A 16,386-nucleotide genomic window follows, 5' to 3' on the forward strand; every position below is an offset into this window, starting at 1 on the left:
GAAAGAAAGAAAGAAAAGGGGGATTACTCCTTAACAGGATAAAACTATTGGTAAATCAAAGATCAACGCATGCTTTAAATATCCTTAATGTTGATCACTTAAAGGGTGTCAGATGGTCAGCTATGGAGATACTCTTTTCTGATAATATTCCTTTCTCTTAATTAAAAAAAAAAAAAAGCAGTTACTGTGTGCTGACCTCCAATGAGTTCTGCACAGTGGTATAGAGGGCATGTCAAAGTGTGGGCAAAGGGTCTGTTTGTTTCTACGCAGAAGATCAAGGCCTAGCTTGGATACCCAGAAAATGAACTAAGATACGATATGAGGAGGAGCTTCCGGCATCAGCACTCTCTGGGGGACTTGTGCCGGGGGATGATCATCAAAAAGCCTCCACAGGGATCCGGACGATGCTGCGGTTGTGGCTGCATCCAGCCCACCGTCTCCTGGACTTGCCATAAGAATGAGGAGGGAGATGTCTAGGCTGGCATGTGCATACAGTGAGACAACGAATTTGACCGGATCTGTACTGTTGGAACTTAACCAGGAATTGTTAGGGGTGCAAGTTGTAGCACTCCAAAATCTCATGACTATAGACTATCTATGGTTAAAAGAACATATAAGATGTGAACAGATCCCAGAAATGGGCTGCTTTAATTTGTCTGATGGTTCAAGTACAGTTGGACAATATCCATCATATCATAGATAAATTTTCACAAATGCCTCGGGTGCCTAAATTGTTTTCTTGGCTTCACTGGAGATGGATGGTAATTGTAGATTTGCTTTGTTTATGTCACTGTATTCCTATTATATTAATATGTGTGTGCCAATTAGTTAGTAGTTTAAAACCTATACATACTTAAGGTACTATACAAGAAGATATGTCAAAGAAATAATCAATCCTCCCATGTTTCCTTCATATGCTACATCTATAGCTTTTCTTCTTCCTTCCTAATTACAACCCTTAAATAGAATTCGTGCCTCATGTCGAATTTACCGAGTATCATAATTCCTCCAGGTGGTAAAGATACCTCGAGACAAGTGCTGGGCATAGAAGCCACAGGGCATAAATCTGCAAAGAAGTAAAAAGCTAACCTTTGCAAACAATATGGCTTCTCTCTCACTTACCAACTTTACATTTCCCTGGATGGCCCCGGAAGATGACTGGTTAGCCAGAGACGGGTAAGATTCCTCAAGGGAGGAACAACCTAAGACAGGCACAGTCGCAGGGGGGCCATCAGGTGAGAATTTGGGGATCAACAGAGGTGAGGCTCAGAACCTCACCCCCCCTGCTTTGAGAGAAATCTTCTGCATCCGTGGATGTCTTGCTGCCCTTGTCTAGCCTGGATTAATACTTAGTCCATAGGCACGCACCTGATCATCTGATCATCTACATTTGCCTTCTTACAGCACTAAACTATGTTTTCTACCTTTATCTTGCATCTACCTACCACTTCAGCAGTTTATTAAAAATAAAAATAATAATAATAATAGGAGAAATGTGGGATCAACATATAAATCAAGTACAAAAATCAAACGAATATTCATATTTGACCTGATTGTTTATAGGTCATATTGCATGATCAAAACCGAAAGTTTCTGTGATGAATGCCCTTGTACTGTTCACCATGTAAAAATTTATTCACTATGTAAGAATTCATTCACCATGTAAGAACTTGTTTGTTATGCTTCAGAAGATTGGAGACTGACGAGAATTAGGCTTGAGATGGATTAATGATTGTACATTGAGCGTTGACCCCCCTATACTGAATTTTATTGTTGTTAACAACCATTTGATCAATAAATATGAGAGATGCCCTCTCTCAAAAAAAAAATACATAAAATAAATTTAAAAAAAAAATGATCTGTAGAAAACAGGAAATGTTCCTAAGATCAGAGACTCATAAGAATAAAACTAGTCTAAAAGGTTGACAGGGAGGCACTCTTCTGAGTAAAATTCTGAGAAGGCAGTATTGCTATATGTTAGACTTTTTAAGGGTCAGATCTTAAAAGAACATTTTAAGGCATATGCATGCAGGCTTATCTTGTTATATTGTGCTTTGTTTTATTGCATTTTTGTGCAATAAAACATGCAGATACTGAATTTTTTTACAAATTGTAGGTTTATGGCAACTCTGCTTCTAGGAAGTATATCTTTACCATCTTCCCAACAGCATTTGCTCACTTTGTGTCTCTATCACATCTGGATAATTCTTGCAATATTTCAAGTTTTTTCATTATTAATATTTTATTTGCTATGGTGATCTTTGATGAGTGATCTTTGATGTTACTATTGTAATTTTTTGGAGTACTACAAACTGTGTCCATATACAGGGGCGAATTTAATTAAGTAATATTGTGTGTGTTCTGACTGTTCCACTGAGTGGCCTTTCACCTCTCTCTCTCCCTACAATGGCCTTGAAGAGTTGAAGTGTAAGAGTTGCACATCTCTCACTTTAAATCAAAAGCTAGAATTATTAAGCTTAGTGAAGAAGATATGTCAGAAGCTGAGATAGTCCAAAAGCGAGGCCTCTTGCACCAGTTAGCCAAATTATAAGTGCAAAGGAAAAGTTCCTGAAGCAAATAGAAGTGCTACTTCAGTGAACACATGAATGATAAGAAAACAATACAGCCTTATTGATGACACAGAGAAAGTTTTAATGGTCTGGATAGGAGATCCAACCAGCTATAACATTCCCTTTAAACCAGCGCCTAATCCAGAGCAAGGCCCTACATCTCTTTAATCCTATGAAAGGTGAGAGAGTGAAGTTGCAGAAAAGAAAAGCTTAAAGCTAGCAGAGGTTGGCTCATGAGTCATCTCTGTAATGTAAAAGTTCAAGGTGAAGCATCAAGTGCTAATGCAGAAGCTGTAGCAAGTTATCCAGAAGATCTAGGTAAGGTAATGAAGGTGACTATACTAAACAATATATTTTCAGTGTAGACAAAACAGCCTTGTCTTAGAAGAAGGTCCCATCTAGGACTTTCAAAGCTGGAGAGAAGAAATCAATGAAGCCTGGATTCAAAGTTTTGAAGGACAGGCTGACTCTCTTGTCAGGGTTAGTACAACTGGTGACTTTAAATTGAAGCCAGTGCTTATTTACAATTTCAACAATCCTTAAGAATTATACAAATACTACTCTGCCTGTGCTCTATAAATGGAACAGCAAAGCTTAGATGAGAGCACATCTGTTTACAACATGGTTTACTGAATATGTTAAGCCCACTGTGGAAACCTACTGCTCAGAAAAAAGATTTCTTTCAAAATATGACCTCTCTTTGACTATGCACCTGGTTACCCAAGAGCTCTGATGGGAACATACAGTGACAGTAATGTTGTTTTCATTCCTGTTAACATGACATCCATTCTCTATCTCATGGAGAAAGGAGTCAAGACACAAGTCAGATTTGACACTCAAGACTTATTATTTAAGAAATAGATTTTTTAATGCTATAGCTGTCATAGATGGTATTTCCTCTGATGGATCTCACAAATTCAATTGAAAACTCTCTGGAAAGGATTCACCATTCTAGGTGCCATTAAGAACATTTGTGATTCATGGGACAAGGTCAAAATATCAACAAGAATAGGAGTTTGGAAAGAGTTGATTCCAACCCTCTTGGATGACTTTGAGGGTTGAACAGGGGAAGTAACTGCAGATTTGGGGGAAATAGAATGACAACTAGAATTAGAACTAGAGCCTGAAGATGTGACTAAATTGCTGCAATCTCATGATAAAACTTGAATGTATGAGCAGTTGCTTCTTACAGATGAGCAAAGAAAGTGGTCTCTTGAGATGGAATCTACTCCTGGTAATGATGCTGTGAAGATTGGAATATTCCATGAACTTAGTTGATACAACATTGGCAGGGTGTGAGAGGAATGACTCCAATTTTGAAAGAAGTTCTACTATGGGTAAAATGCTATCAAAGGGCATTGAGTGCTACAGAGAAATTGCTCATGAAAAGAAGAGTCAGTCTATGCATCAAACTTCATTGTTTTCTTAATTTAGAAATTTTCTACAGCCATTCCAACCTTCAGCAACCAACAGCCACCTTGATGAGTTGGCAGGCATCAACATCGAGGCGAGGTCTTCTACCCACAAAATGATTATAACTTTTTTTTTAATTTATAAAAAGCTCAGATAATAGCATTTTTTAGCAATAAAGTATTTTTTTACTTAAGGTCCGTACATTTTTTTGTTACAGACATAATGCTGTTTTTTGTTACAGACATAATGCTGTTGAATACTTAACAGACTATAGTATGTTTTTTATTATTATAATAATTATATACATGTAATTTTATATGCACTGGGAAGCAGAAAAGTTCATTTGACTTGCTCTATTGCTATATTCATTTTATTGTAGAGTCTGGAACTGAACCTACAGTATCTCTGAGATGTGCCTGTATTTATTATTTATTCTTCTTATTTTTAAAGAATTTGAGAAAGCTTAAAAGAATGCACTTATGGAAAAATAAAAGTAGCAAAAAATTAGGGTAGAAGATATAGGTAGAATAGATAGATATCCAATAAATAGGATATAACTGGAATTTAATGGCAAAGTATGAACATAGTTGTCAAATCATAAAAGGACATACACAAAATATAGGAAACATGATTTCTGTCCTTTAGTAAGATAAGCAGACACTAAGAAAATTATAATTGAATAAAAGAAAATGAGAGATGCAATGAATACAAAAGAATTCCAGGAAGCTTAAAGAGGTCAACAATTTGTTGTAAAATATACCAAAGAAAGTTAAAATGACTTTGTATGAGTTTTATTTGGCAAAAGAATTGCTAAGAAGATAAAAGAACTCCATAGGCATGAGATAGATGATAATAAGGATAGTAGAGCCACCGCATTGGTGAATTGGATTTATTCTTCCAATTAGAGAAAATGATTTGCAATCTAAAATGGATGAAACACACATGGTTTATAAGAAATTGAGTCCTAAGATGTTTATGGTGATAAAGCAAAATGCACTAGTGCTTAACAAACTTTTTTTAATAAAGTGAAATTTGTGTGTCATCCTTACATAGGATGCTAATCTTCTCTGTGTTGTTCCAGCTTTAGTATGTGTGCTGCTGAAGTGAGAACCCTACTGCTTTAAATTAGCTAAAAACTTCAGATGTAGCTATAGTACATCTCATTGTAATGAAAAAATAGCTATAAAGTCATTATCAGCAATGGAGAGGCTTCAGATTTGTAGGTGAAACAGAAAAACGGAAGCACATGGAGGTCTTTCTTTTTTAAACAATAATTATTAGAATTTCACAAAGTGGCATTTTATGAATTATTACAAAATTTTGCCATTAATTGCTTTTAGTCTCTCATGTTGTAGGACACAAAATCATTAAAAAATCAGTAACAGTTTTATACATTAATATAAACTATACAAAAAACTTAAGAAACCAATCTAATTTACAATATCATAAAAAATATTTAGGAATAAATTTAACTGAGGAGGTGAAAGATCTGTCCACTGAAAACTATAAAAGGTTCATGAAAGCTATTTTAGAATATGCAAATAAATGGCAGGATATCCCATGTTCATGGATTGGAATAAATAATACTGTGAAAAGTACATATTACCCAAGTGATATACAGATTCAATGCAATCTCCATCAAAATTCTAATAGAAACTTTCGCAGAATAGAAAAAAATTCCTGAAATTCATATGGAAATACAAGACTGCAAATAGCCAAAGCAATCTTGCAGAAAAAAGAACAAATCTGGACGCATCACACTACCTGATTTCAAAATATATTACCAATTTCTAATAATAAAAGCAGGATGGCATTGGCATAAAAAAAACATTTAGACCAGTGTAACAGAATAGAGAGCCCCAGAAAAAAATCCATACATTTACCGCTAAGAACACATATTGGGGAAAGCACAATCCCTTCACTGAATGGTGTTGGGAAAACTGGACATCTGCATGCAGAATGAAATTGGACTTTTATTTTATATTACATTAAAAAAATCAACTGAAGGTGGATTAGAGATTCAATTTTATTACCTGAAGCTATCAATCTACTAGAAGAAACCATAGAGGAAAAGCTTCTTGACTTTCATCTGGGCAGTAAGTTTTTGGATATGAGCCCAAAAGCACAGACAACAAAAACAAAAACGGATACACTGGATTGCATCAAACTAAAAAGCTTCTTCACAGTAAAGAAAATGATCGACTGAGTGAGAAAATATATTTACAAAGCATGTATATGACAAGGGGCTAATATGCAAAATATATAAGGAACTGAAACAACTCAATAGCAAGAAAATAACGTGATTAAAAAATGGGCAAAGGATGTGAATACATATATCTCAAGAGGTGGCATACAAATAAATGATCAACAGGTATACAAGAAAATGTTCAATATCATAAATCACCATGGGAATGCAAATCAAAAGCATAATGAGATATCACCTCACACTTGTTCACTTGTTAGAATGACTATTCTCAAAAAGGTAAGATGTAAGTGTTGGTGAGAATGTGGAGAAAAGGGAATCTTTGTACGTTTTGGAATGTAAATTGGTGTAGCTAGTGTGGAAAACAGTATGGTTGTTCCTCAAAAGATTAAAAGTAGAACTACCATATGGTACAGAAGTCTAATTCCTGATTATATATCCAAAGGAAATGAATCAGTATCTCAGAGAGAGATCTATAGAGCCATGTTCATTGAAGCATTATCCACAATAGCAGAGCTATGGAATCAATCTGTCTGTAGACAGATGAATGGATAAAGGAAATGTGGTATATACACAGTAAAATACTGTAAGCCTTAAAAAGAGAAGGAAGTCCTGCCATTTGCAACAACTAGGAGGAAACTGAGGAACATTATGCTGTCAAATAATGCAGAAAGACAAATACTGCATGATTTCACTTACGAGTGGAATCTAAAAGAAGTGGAACTCATAGGAGAGTAGAATGGTGGTTGCCAAGGGCTGGTAGTTCAAAGGAAATGGGAGGTGTTGGTCAAAGTTTACAAAGTTTCAATTGTGCAGGATGAAAAAGTTCTGGAATGTATAGCATGGTGACTATAGTTAATAATAATACATTATGTATTTGAAATTGACTAAGTACACCCTAAATGTTCTCACCACACAAAAAGTGAGAACTATATCAGATGATGGATATGTTAATTAGCTTAATTGTGGTATTCATTTCACTATAATAATTTCATGTATATGTATATATATATGAAAAAATGATCATGTTGCAGACTGCATGTATGTATAATTTTTATTTTTCAATTATTCCTCAGTAAAGGTGGAAAAAGTAAACGAATACCATGCTTACATTAAAAAAATTGTTAAAGTTTTATTACCAAAAAAGGTACCATGCCATGATTAATTTTGTGTTGTATTAAGGGCATTTGGAGATTTTGATATTACATGATATCTGATTCTGAGTCATGCAGTCTATTTCCTTTACTGATATGAGATTTAGGGGGAATGTCATTCAAATGGATTTGACAGGTGGCCATATTTATATGGACAATTAATATTGTGTATTGGATTATAATTCAGTTTGATTTATAACTGTTTGATTGGGTGGCTATAATAGTATTATTTTCAGCTTAAAGAGAAGTCCATAACATTATTTAGCTTTATTCTTCCCCTATCTTATTCAACATTTCTACCACTTACTTGGATGAAATAAAGAACTTTCAGTTATCACATTTTCAAATGGTGTAATAGTTGAGAGAATATCTGATAATTAAAACTAACAAGAAATTCAATAAGGATAAAAGCAAAGTTCTTTATCTTGTATCTATTTTGTTGTAATAATAGTCCTTTTGATTTCTGATATAACGTAAATCTATAGAAGGCAGAGCACAACACAGCTGGTAGATTTCTGAGGGATTTTATTGGTATGTGACATTTGATATGCCATGGGTATCAGAAAAGAACCTGGTCAATACTGGCTCAGAGAAAGAAGATTTGATAAAATTTTCTACATTGTATTTCCACATATCCATCCCGTTTCTAGTCCCCGTCAACACAGTATCATATAAAGGATGGCATAGAAGATAGAAATAATATTATCAGGAGTTACAACCTAAATTAGCTTGTTTCTAATTCCTCAAACTTTTTTCCTTTGTCTTGAGATTTCTCCTTCGTTTATTCTTGCAAGCTCTTAGTATTTCATGGTCTTCAGTGTCAACTAATGCATACCAAAGAATCATGGGTTCTGTCCCATGTACATTATTAGATTAATATTATCAAATAATTTGAATATAAGATTAGGTCAATTCTATGTCACCTAATGGAGAAAGTTGAAAAGTTGAAATTATTTGCTGGTAGGCTTTGTTCTCTAGATAAAGCTTTCAAGCTATCTAGTTAAAGCTAAGCATTATTTAATCTGGAAAAGTTATGGTCTATGTAGAAAGCCTAGAATTTTTCAGATTTCCTTGACTATATCCTAATACAAGTAAACAATGACCTGAGTCTAAGGGAGAAATAGTTTACAGTCACATATGGGTAAAACTTAAGCAGTGAGTTAAGACTAGAGAAAAACTGAGAAAGTATGCAAATTTGGCTGTTTGGTTAGAAGTAATTTCTCTCTAATGTACATGTCATATCATGGCCCTACATTTTAATAAACTCAGTTTGCCTAAAATTCTGTGCCTTCTATCAAGTTTAGGAAGAAGTTTTAGGTCTAGGAGTAATGCACTTGTCATAATCTGCTGGCTACCTAGGTGTGTAAGGACCTGTCTCACTACTGCCGTAATTTTCCTTCTCTCTAAACTTTCTCTGTCCCAAAGTTGGGGCATCCATTACTTACAGAAGGAATCCAAGTACAATACCCTTTATGGTGTCTGCACCCATAGTCTCAGGATAGGCCCATACTGAGCCAGTTAGTTTAGTGTGCATACAAACTGAGACATCTAAGGGCATCGCAGTCTTGTTATTTCTTTAAATCTTGGGTTGCTGAACACCACTTTCTCTCTGAAGAGTTGGAGGATGCCCATAGCATGGGGGTTGCATAACTAATTAGCATGCCAGAGTCCTGTTTGTTATCAGAATTAACCACATTTTTTACCAACTAAGAATGGCCATCCTCTACCAACAGATTGCTCTGCCACCCAAGGAATTGAGAAAGAGTTATCAACTTGTGAGTCTTGTCTATGCCAGGACTGAGTGAGGTCTCCTGTGTTCAGTCAGTTAAGCTACTGTATATGACATTTTTTTAATCATTCCACTGTGAGTTAAAGTAATTCTCCCCTTTTCAGCCTCATTGCCTTCTCAGCCTCCATGAACAAATTGTTATCCCTCAAGCCTTTGCTAAAATCTCTCATGATATGCAGCAGACTATAAGTCCAATATTTCTTGCAAGTTCCTATTCCTTCTTCAAAATGTTGTTCATATGTCACCCACTTTATAAATCTTTCGTCACATTTTCTCCCTGATCCCACCCCTCCTCTTTGCTATCATCTATTTTTTATATCCTCAGTGATTGCATGTGTCACTGTGTCTTGCCAATGGGTTTCAGCCCTGGGCAAGTTCGCTATGGATTCAATGTGACCAAAGAAATTGACAGCAAAACGTTCTTTGGGGTGAAAGGGTTTATTACCCAGCTTGTTCTCCCGGTGGTAGGTCAAGCACTAGCATCTCTACCTCTGCCCAGAGCACTGGGCCGAGCTCTCCATATAGCACAATAATAGCTTATTGCCTAAAGTTGTGGAAGGGTAGCCTAGCAACAGGCCAGTTACATCATCAGGTGGTTTAAGTTCAGTGAGGATCCTGGCCATAGGAACCCCAACTTCCCCACACTCCTCCCCTCTAGGATTCTCGCCTTACAATCTACATGCTTTCAATCTTCTGCAATGGTCCCTGTGTGAGAAAGCTGGAGCACTGTAACCAGATTCCACAATAGCAACAGAGGATATCAACAACTTAGAGATAATAAAAATTAAGATACAGCAAGATTTTGATACAGGTAAAAAAAATTATAATAATCCTCAAGCCAGAGGAGGTTCCTAATAACAAAAATTATAATAATCCTCAAGCCAGAGGAAGTTCCCAATCCACAAAGACTTGAGGGTCAGTAAGACACATGTTTTAATGCCACCACCATAGGCAAATCTTGTCCATTAGGTAGGATGCATGCAAGAGAGTGGTCCTGTGATAGGACTGTAGCAGGAAAGGGGTCCCTTCCAGGACTAGTATACCATACTTTTACTCCTTTCCCCATGGGGGTTACTGAAGGTTCTATATATAGTGCTACTGGAGGTGCATGCACTGGCCATATAACAAAACAGAACTGCCTGGTAAGATCCTCCTACTTTCTGGCCATTCAGGATATACTACTGTGACCTTTGGCAGCCACTCTGCTGTTATCCCAGGAATACACAGGAGGCCAGCTTCCAGGCCTTGTCCCCAAGGTGCCAGGAGAGCCAGCCATCATTGGCCCATGTGTTGAAAGGTCCAAGGCCACGTCCGCTCAATGGAGTCTCTGGGGTTCAGTGCAGTTGGTGCTGGCAGCAAGGTGTTATTCTGGTGGCTGAAACTTGGCTTCAGTGATTCTTCCTTGGTTTGTACTTGCAGTGGTATGGGGGAGGCAGCCATATGTGTTAACATGTCTATGGGGCTCAGGGTTCCCTTTCGGGGGCTCATTCAAATGCCATAGCATGGTCCATAAGCAGACTGACCATCCCTGCAGACTATTGGTGTCTGACTTCAGTCCGGATTTTAACAAGCCATTGTGCCTCTCTATCATGCCTACTGTGGTAGGATTGCATGGCACATGAAACTTCCAGTTGATTCCCAGCTGTCGCACCCATTCTTGCAGTGTATGTCCAGTAAAATGGGTGCCCTGATCATTCTCAATCACCTGTAGTCAGCCATAGGCAGCAAAGAGACGCTCCAGGTCTCTTTTGGTCACCTGCTGGTCTGCACAACAGGTAGGAAAAGCAACCAGAAGTCCAGTAGCTGTGTCCACACAAGTTATCATATACCGATATCCTTCTGACACAGGTAAAGGCCCAATATAGTCTATCTGCCACCTAACAAGGGGTATAGGCCCCTTAGCTATTGTTCCATGTTGCTGTGGAACTCGGTGTAAGTCCCTTTTGGAGCACATGACACACTCCTGCCGGGCTCTACTAACTTCTTTGAAGGTCAAAGGCAAGCCCCATCGATGGGCTACAGCCCATACTGTCTTTTGCCCTGCATGCAACAAACGTTGATGGAACCATTGGGCTACATCAGAGACAAGCTTTCCTTCTAACCAATATATCTGGGCCAATTTATCTACTTTATCATTTCCTGGGGATGCCAGTGGCAAATGACCTATCACATGATATGCTGTAATTATTTTAGTCCGACCACAGGCCCATAAGTCTTGCCACAATTCTTCCTCCCAAAGGAGTCAGTGACCTACAGGCAGTTAACATGGTACCAGGTTGGTAGCTACAGAGTCAAGCCCCGATAGACAGACCAGCTGTCAGTACAGACAACTATAGGGGAGGACTCCTGGCTGATTACAAGCCACACAGCCTGCAACTCTGCCCATCGGTTGCTCTTCCCCTCACCATCTTTCCATTCATATTGTCTCAGTCTTAGGATGGAAAGCTATGGCCCTCCATTTTTGGGGGCTGCCCATGGCTGGAGCCATCTGTGTGATTACTGTCTTTTTCCTTGGTCAACAGTGAACCCTGCTGACTACACCAGTTGTCTTGCCAATGGGTTTCAGCCCTGGGCAAGTTTGCTATGGATTCAGTATGACCAAAGAAATTGATGGCAAGTTTGCTATGGATTCAATATGACCAAAAACATTCTTTGGGGTGAAAGGGTTTATTACCCGGCTTGTTCTCCCAGCGGTAGGTCGAGCACTAGCGTCTCTGCCTTCCCCCAGAGCACTGGGCCGAGCTCTTTATATAGCACAATAGCTTATTGCCTAAAGATGTGGAAGCAGTAGCCTAGCAACAAGGCCAGTTACATCAGCAGGTGTTTTTAAGTTCATTGAGGATCCTGGCCATAGGAACCCCAACTTCCCCACACACTGTATTTGATTACATGTGTGTGTCCCCTCTTAGCCTGTTTGCTCTTGGATGCAAGGAAACTCATCTTTTTCATTTTGATAGTCCCAGGACCTACAACACCGCTAATGTAGTTTGAGTGGACTATAGAGTTATGTAACTATAATGTAAGAGCCTGTTAGCTATACCTACCTTGATAATTTTGTTTTGTTTCTTTTTCTTTTAGGTACCAAAATTTAAAAGGAATTTAAACAAATTGGAATGTGGTAAAGGGAGGGTTGAAGGCACATAAGTTAAAACCTTATCACATAGGGGACATTTGACAGAAGCAAAGCTGTTTAATATAAAGAATTGGAGACTTAGGAAGAATAACCTTGAGAGCTGGCTTTAAAACTGAAAATTTTCTAATATGGAAGAGTTTTCTCTCAGAAGACTTACAGTCAAGGCCAATAGGTGAAAAAATACAGAGTTTCAGATTTCAATTCAGTATAATTAATAACTAGATTTTTGTTTAGTATAATTCTAAGATAGATAATTAATTTTAAGATGATAACAAATGGCAGCAACAGTGAAGAAAATAAACTACAAAAAAGTATGTTTAACAATTTGTAGGTGAAATTTGATGTCCTGGATTGCTAACATATTGAATTTTTTATATTTTATTATACATAAAAATTTTATTTAAGGGATTAATTTTTGTATTTTAGACATTAGTTTTTTCCAGGTTACTAATTTTTATTGCAACATATTTTTTAGATATTTGTTTTCTCTGATCATTCCACGGAGTTTGTTTTTTATGTAAAAACCTAATTTTATTCATCTACATTATTAAGAGTTTATTCTTTATGGGTGTGTGGGCAAGTTGGGGTTCCTATGGCCAGGATCCTCACTGAACTTAAACCACCTGATGATGTAACTGACCTGTTGCTAGGCTACCGCTTCCACACCTTTAGGCAATAAGCTATTATTACACTATGTAGAGAGCTTGTCTCAGTGCTCAACATACTGCCTGGAGAACAAGTCAGGTAATAAACCCTTTCACCCCAAGGAACGTTTTGCTGTCAGTTTCTTTGGTCATATTGAATCCATAGTGAACTTGCCCGGGGCTGAAACCCATTGGCAAGACAGGGTGTTTTGTATTTTTCATATCTTTGTTTAAGACTGTCTTTGCAGGGATGATTGTATAAGGCCCAAACAGACTGTAATAAGCTTGTTTCTCAGTTCCTTGTTTCTCAGCTATTGTCCAGGTCTAAACTCAAGTTTTTTCTCTGTTACCTATTGTTAGCAAATGCCTCCAGGGAAAAAGTACCTGCAGATTGTTAACTCACCTTTCAGGAGTCCTTCCCTCTTCAGAATCTTAGCTCCTCTTGTCTGTGCTGACAACTCATAGAGTTGGAAGCATCCATATCTCTATGAGGCCCTTCAAAATAGGGTTTTGTTGTATTTTATCTGGATTTCTTTTTAATTGTTTTTGGTAAAAATGTGGTCTTCTGCAAACTACTCATTACCTCTAAAGGGAATGCAAAATTTATTTTATTTTCTTGGTTTGTTAACTTCTACTCCTAAATAGGAAAAATTTCAAAATGCTTTTGAACTTCTTTATGTTATAATTTCTAGTACTTTGTACATGATAATAACCTTACTATTGTAAGAATAGAAATAGGTTAGCATAAGCATAGCCATCTTAAAAGCCTAGAAGCCATTTTCTGAGTATGTGACTTAGAAAGAAAAACTGGAACTGGGTAAGGCCTTGAAAAACAAGCTAATCATGAACACCAGATGGTGGGCAGCTGTGGCCGTTAGTCAGCTAACCTTGGTCAGCTAATCCTACATACCAAGCTTATCGTGCAGAACCTCCCTGACAATTGAGGAGTGGTCTTATCTTGCTCCTGCCTAACCCCAGGATGTATGTCTTGCAAGAATAATGTGCAGCTGTGGAAAATTACTATGAGTTAAGTGTTTTGAAAATGCTATATAAACCCTTGGCTTTGAGTGCTCAGGGTCCTTGTTGAGACCCGCTGCATCGGGCTGACTTGGACCTCAGCTAGCTAGCTGAATAAAGACTTTGCTTGAATTTACATCTCTATGCCTGTGTAGTTTGTTCTCTGGGGAAGCCTCGGAAGCCCGGACCCTAACACTATAAAAGTAAATTATTTTTAATCTTCAGAAAATAGTAATGCTGGGTCAGATGCTCTATAATTGAAGACTTTCGCATTTATACAAGATGTGACTATGATATTTCTGTTTTCTAGAGTAATGGAATTTATTCTATTTTGAGTGGCTAGGTAGGTATAATATGCAGAAAATAGTGGAGAAGTACCAATTGCAGCATTTAGAATAGAGAGGCATATAGGTTAAAACATACAGTATGTGAGGGATGCATCTTTTAGATGACTAATGTTTGTCAGTAAATGAAGAAAGAGATATCTATTCCATTAGGTATCAAATTCTGAAATAAAAATGGTGATGTGTTTACAAATGGAAAAATAAATTCTCATCCCTTTTGTAATAAAAAGAATGTTACTGCGGGTTAAATAGTTTAAATTATTGACTGAATACAAATGGCTAAATTGTATGATAAATATGAAAAGTATAATATCACAAGGGTGAATTAATTGCTAATTAAAATCTTAGATTACCAGATTCCTCTAGCCTACTAATTTACATATTCAATTCATTAGAGGAATTATGATATTTAAAAGAGTGTGGATCATTTTGCTTAGAAAATTTATTAATCCAGGATTGCCACATAATGAATTTAAATAGATATCATAATATATTTCAATTTCATGTCTGAATAATTATTAATAAATAATACTATATAATTGGCCAAATATATATTATTGAGCTTACAACATGAAACAGAACAAGAAGTGCTGTCTGAATTTGACATTAGAGTATAGCTAATAACTCTCCCTTTATTTTTTTAAATAATGTATATAGGTCCATCTTACTTTTCTAGAGGTTCACATAATCAATTCTTTTTTTCCATTTTCTTATCTCATTGACTTAAAGTCTTTTACTTCTATAACCAATTTAAAATTTTTTTAAGAATGTCTATTTTTATTTAGTGACAGCAATATTGATGAACTTCATTGCAAATTTATTACTTATAGTGCCACTTGTATTGATAAAATAAGTGATCTGCTCCTTTTATGCCTCTCAACATGCTTTTTGGAATTCACAGATTGGTGGAATTTCTGATGCGCTACCTACCTTGACTAACTGATATGATGCTTTCTTGTCAAGAACAGAAAGGACTACTAAATTATCAGATGTGGTAAGAAAACTCCTCTATAGCTACACTTACAATCTAGGAATCATGTAGGAGACTGCATAATGTGACCATCATATTAGGACCTGAGAGAGGTACTTGGTAGCCTGCTGTAATATCTTTGATTAGTATGATGCCTGCCATAGTTTTAAAGTTCAGCAAAAATGTTGAAGCTAAGCAGAAGTCCAGCACTGCTCTGTGAGAGAATGAATATTACATGCAACATCTCCTGTGGTGTCAGAGATAATTTATTATTAGGACATATGGAAAAGTGAACTTATGTTGTACATGAAGTGGAAGATTTACTTTAGGTTCAATTCAGTTTACTCTTTTCTTTTTCTGATATAAAAAATCTATTTAAAAGATAGATGATTTAAAACAAAACTAGTAACAAAATGTGATGTTTGTAACACAGAAATAAGATATATGACAATGATAACAAAGGAAGGAGGTGGAAGAAAAATATGTGATGGTAGCTTTTTTTATTGAAATATCATTGATACACAATCTTATATTTCAAATACAACACAGTGGTTCAACACTTACCATGTTTTTAAATTCTCATCCCCACTTATGGCAACTTACAGGGGCATAATGCAGAGGCTGCTTCCTGGAAGCTCAATCCACTGGCCCTGGCAGTGGAGGCAGGCACAGTGGCTAGAAAGCAGGAAAGAGCTCTTTCCTCTCAGCAGGCACCAGCACCACTCCTGAAAAAGAATGTAAAATAAAAGTAATAACCATGCTAATGGAGCCACAGAAAATATTCGAGAGCTAAGGGACCAATTCAGGAGGGAGATAGGTACCTTAAAAAATACAGTATCTGATATGAAACATACAATGGAGGGATTTTAAAGCAGATTAGATGAAGTAGAAGAGACAGTCAATGGAATAGAAATTAGAGAACAGGAATACAAAGATGCTGAGGCACAGAGAGAAAATAGGATCTCTAGGAATGAAAATAAGACAACTCTGTGACCAATCCAAATGGAACAGTATTTGCATTATAGGGTACCAGAAGAAGAGAGAGGAAAAGAAATAGAAAATGTCTTTGAGGAAATAATTGCTGAAAAATTCCTCAGTCTGGGGAAAGCAATAGTCTCACAGGTCATGGAAGTGCACATATCTTCCAAC

General features: G+C 36.8%; 1 protein-coding gene and 1 non-coding gene across 2 annotated transcripts in view; one reads left to right on the forward strand and one right to left on the reverse strand.

Moving 5' to 3' along the window:
• STPG2 (sperm tail PG-rich repeat containing 2) overlaps positions 1–16,386 on the forward strand; it is a 376,556-nt gene that overhangs the window by 140,009 nt on the left and 220,161 nt on the right. The window contains 1 exon segment of the mRNA XM_073237276.1: positions 15,151–15,261. Within this exon segment, the coding sequence (XP_073093377.1) occupies positions 15,151–15,261 (111 nt within the window).
• Positions 4,992–5,094, reverse strand: LOC118972731 (U6 spliceosomal RNA). Its single transcript, XR_005061812.1, has one exon. It is a non-coding gene; the product is annotated as a U6 spliceosomal RNA (small nuclear RNA).

The sequence above is a fragment of the Manis javanica genome, chromosome 5 (genome assembly GCF_040802235.1).
Source record: "Manis javanica isolate MJ-LG chromosome 5, MJ_LKY, whole genome shotgun sequence".
NCBI classification, from domain to species: Eukaryota; Metazoa; Chordata; class Mammalia; order Pholidota; family Manidae; genus Manis; species Manis javanica.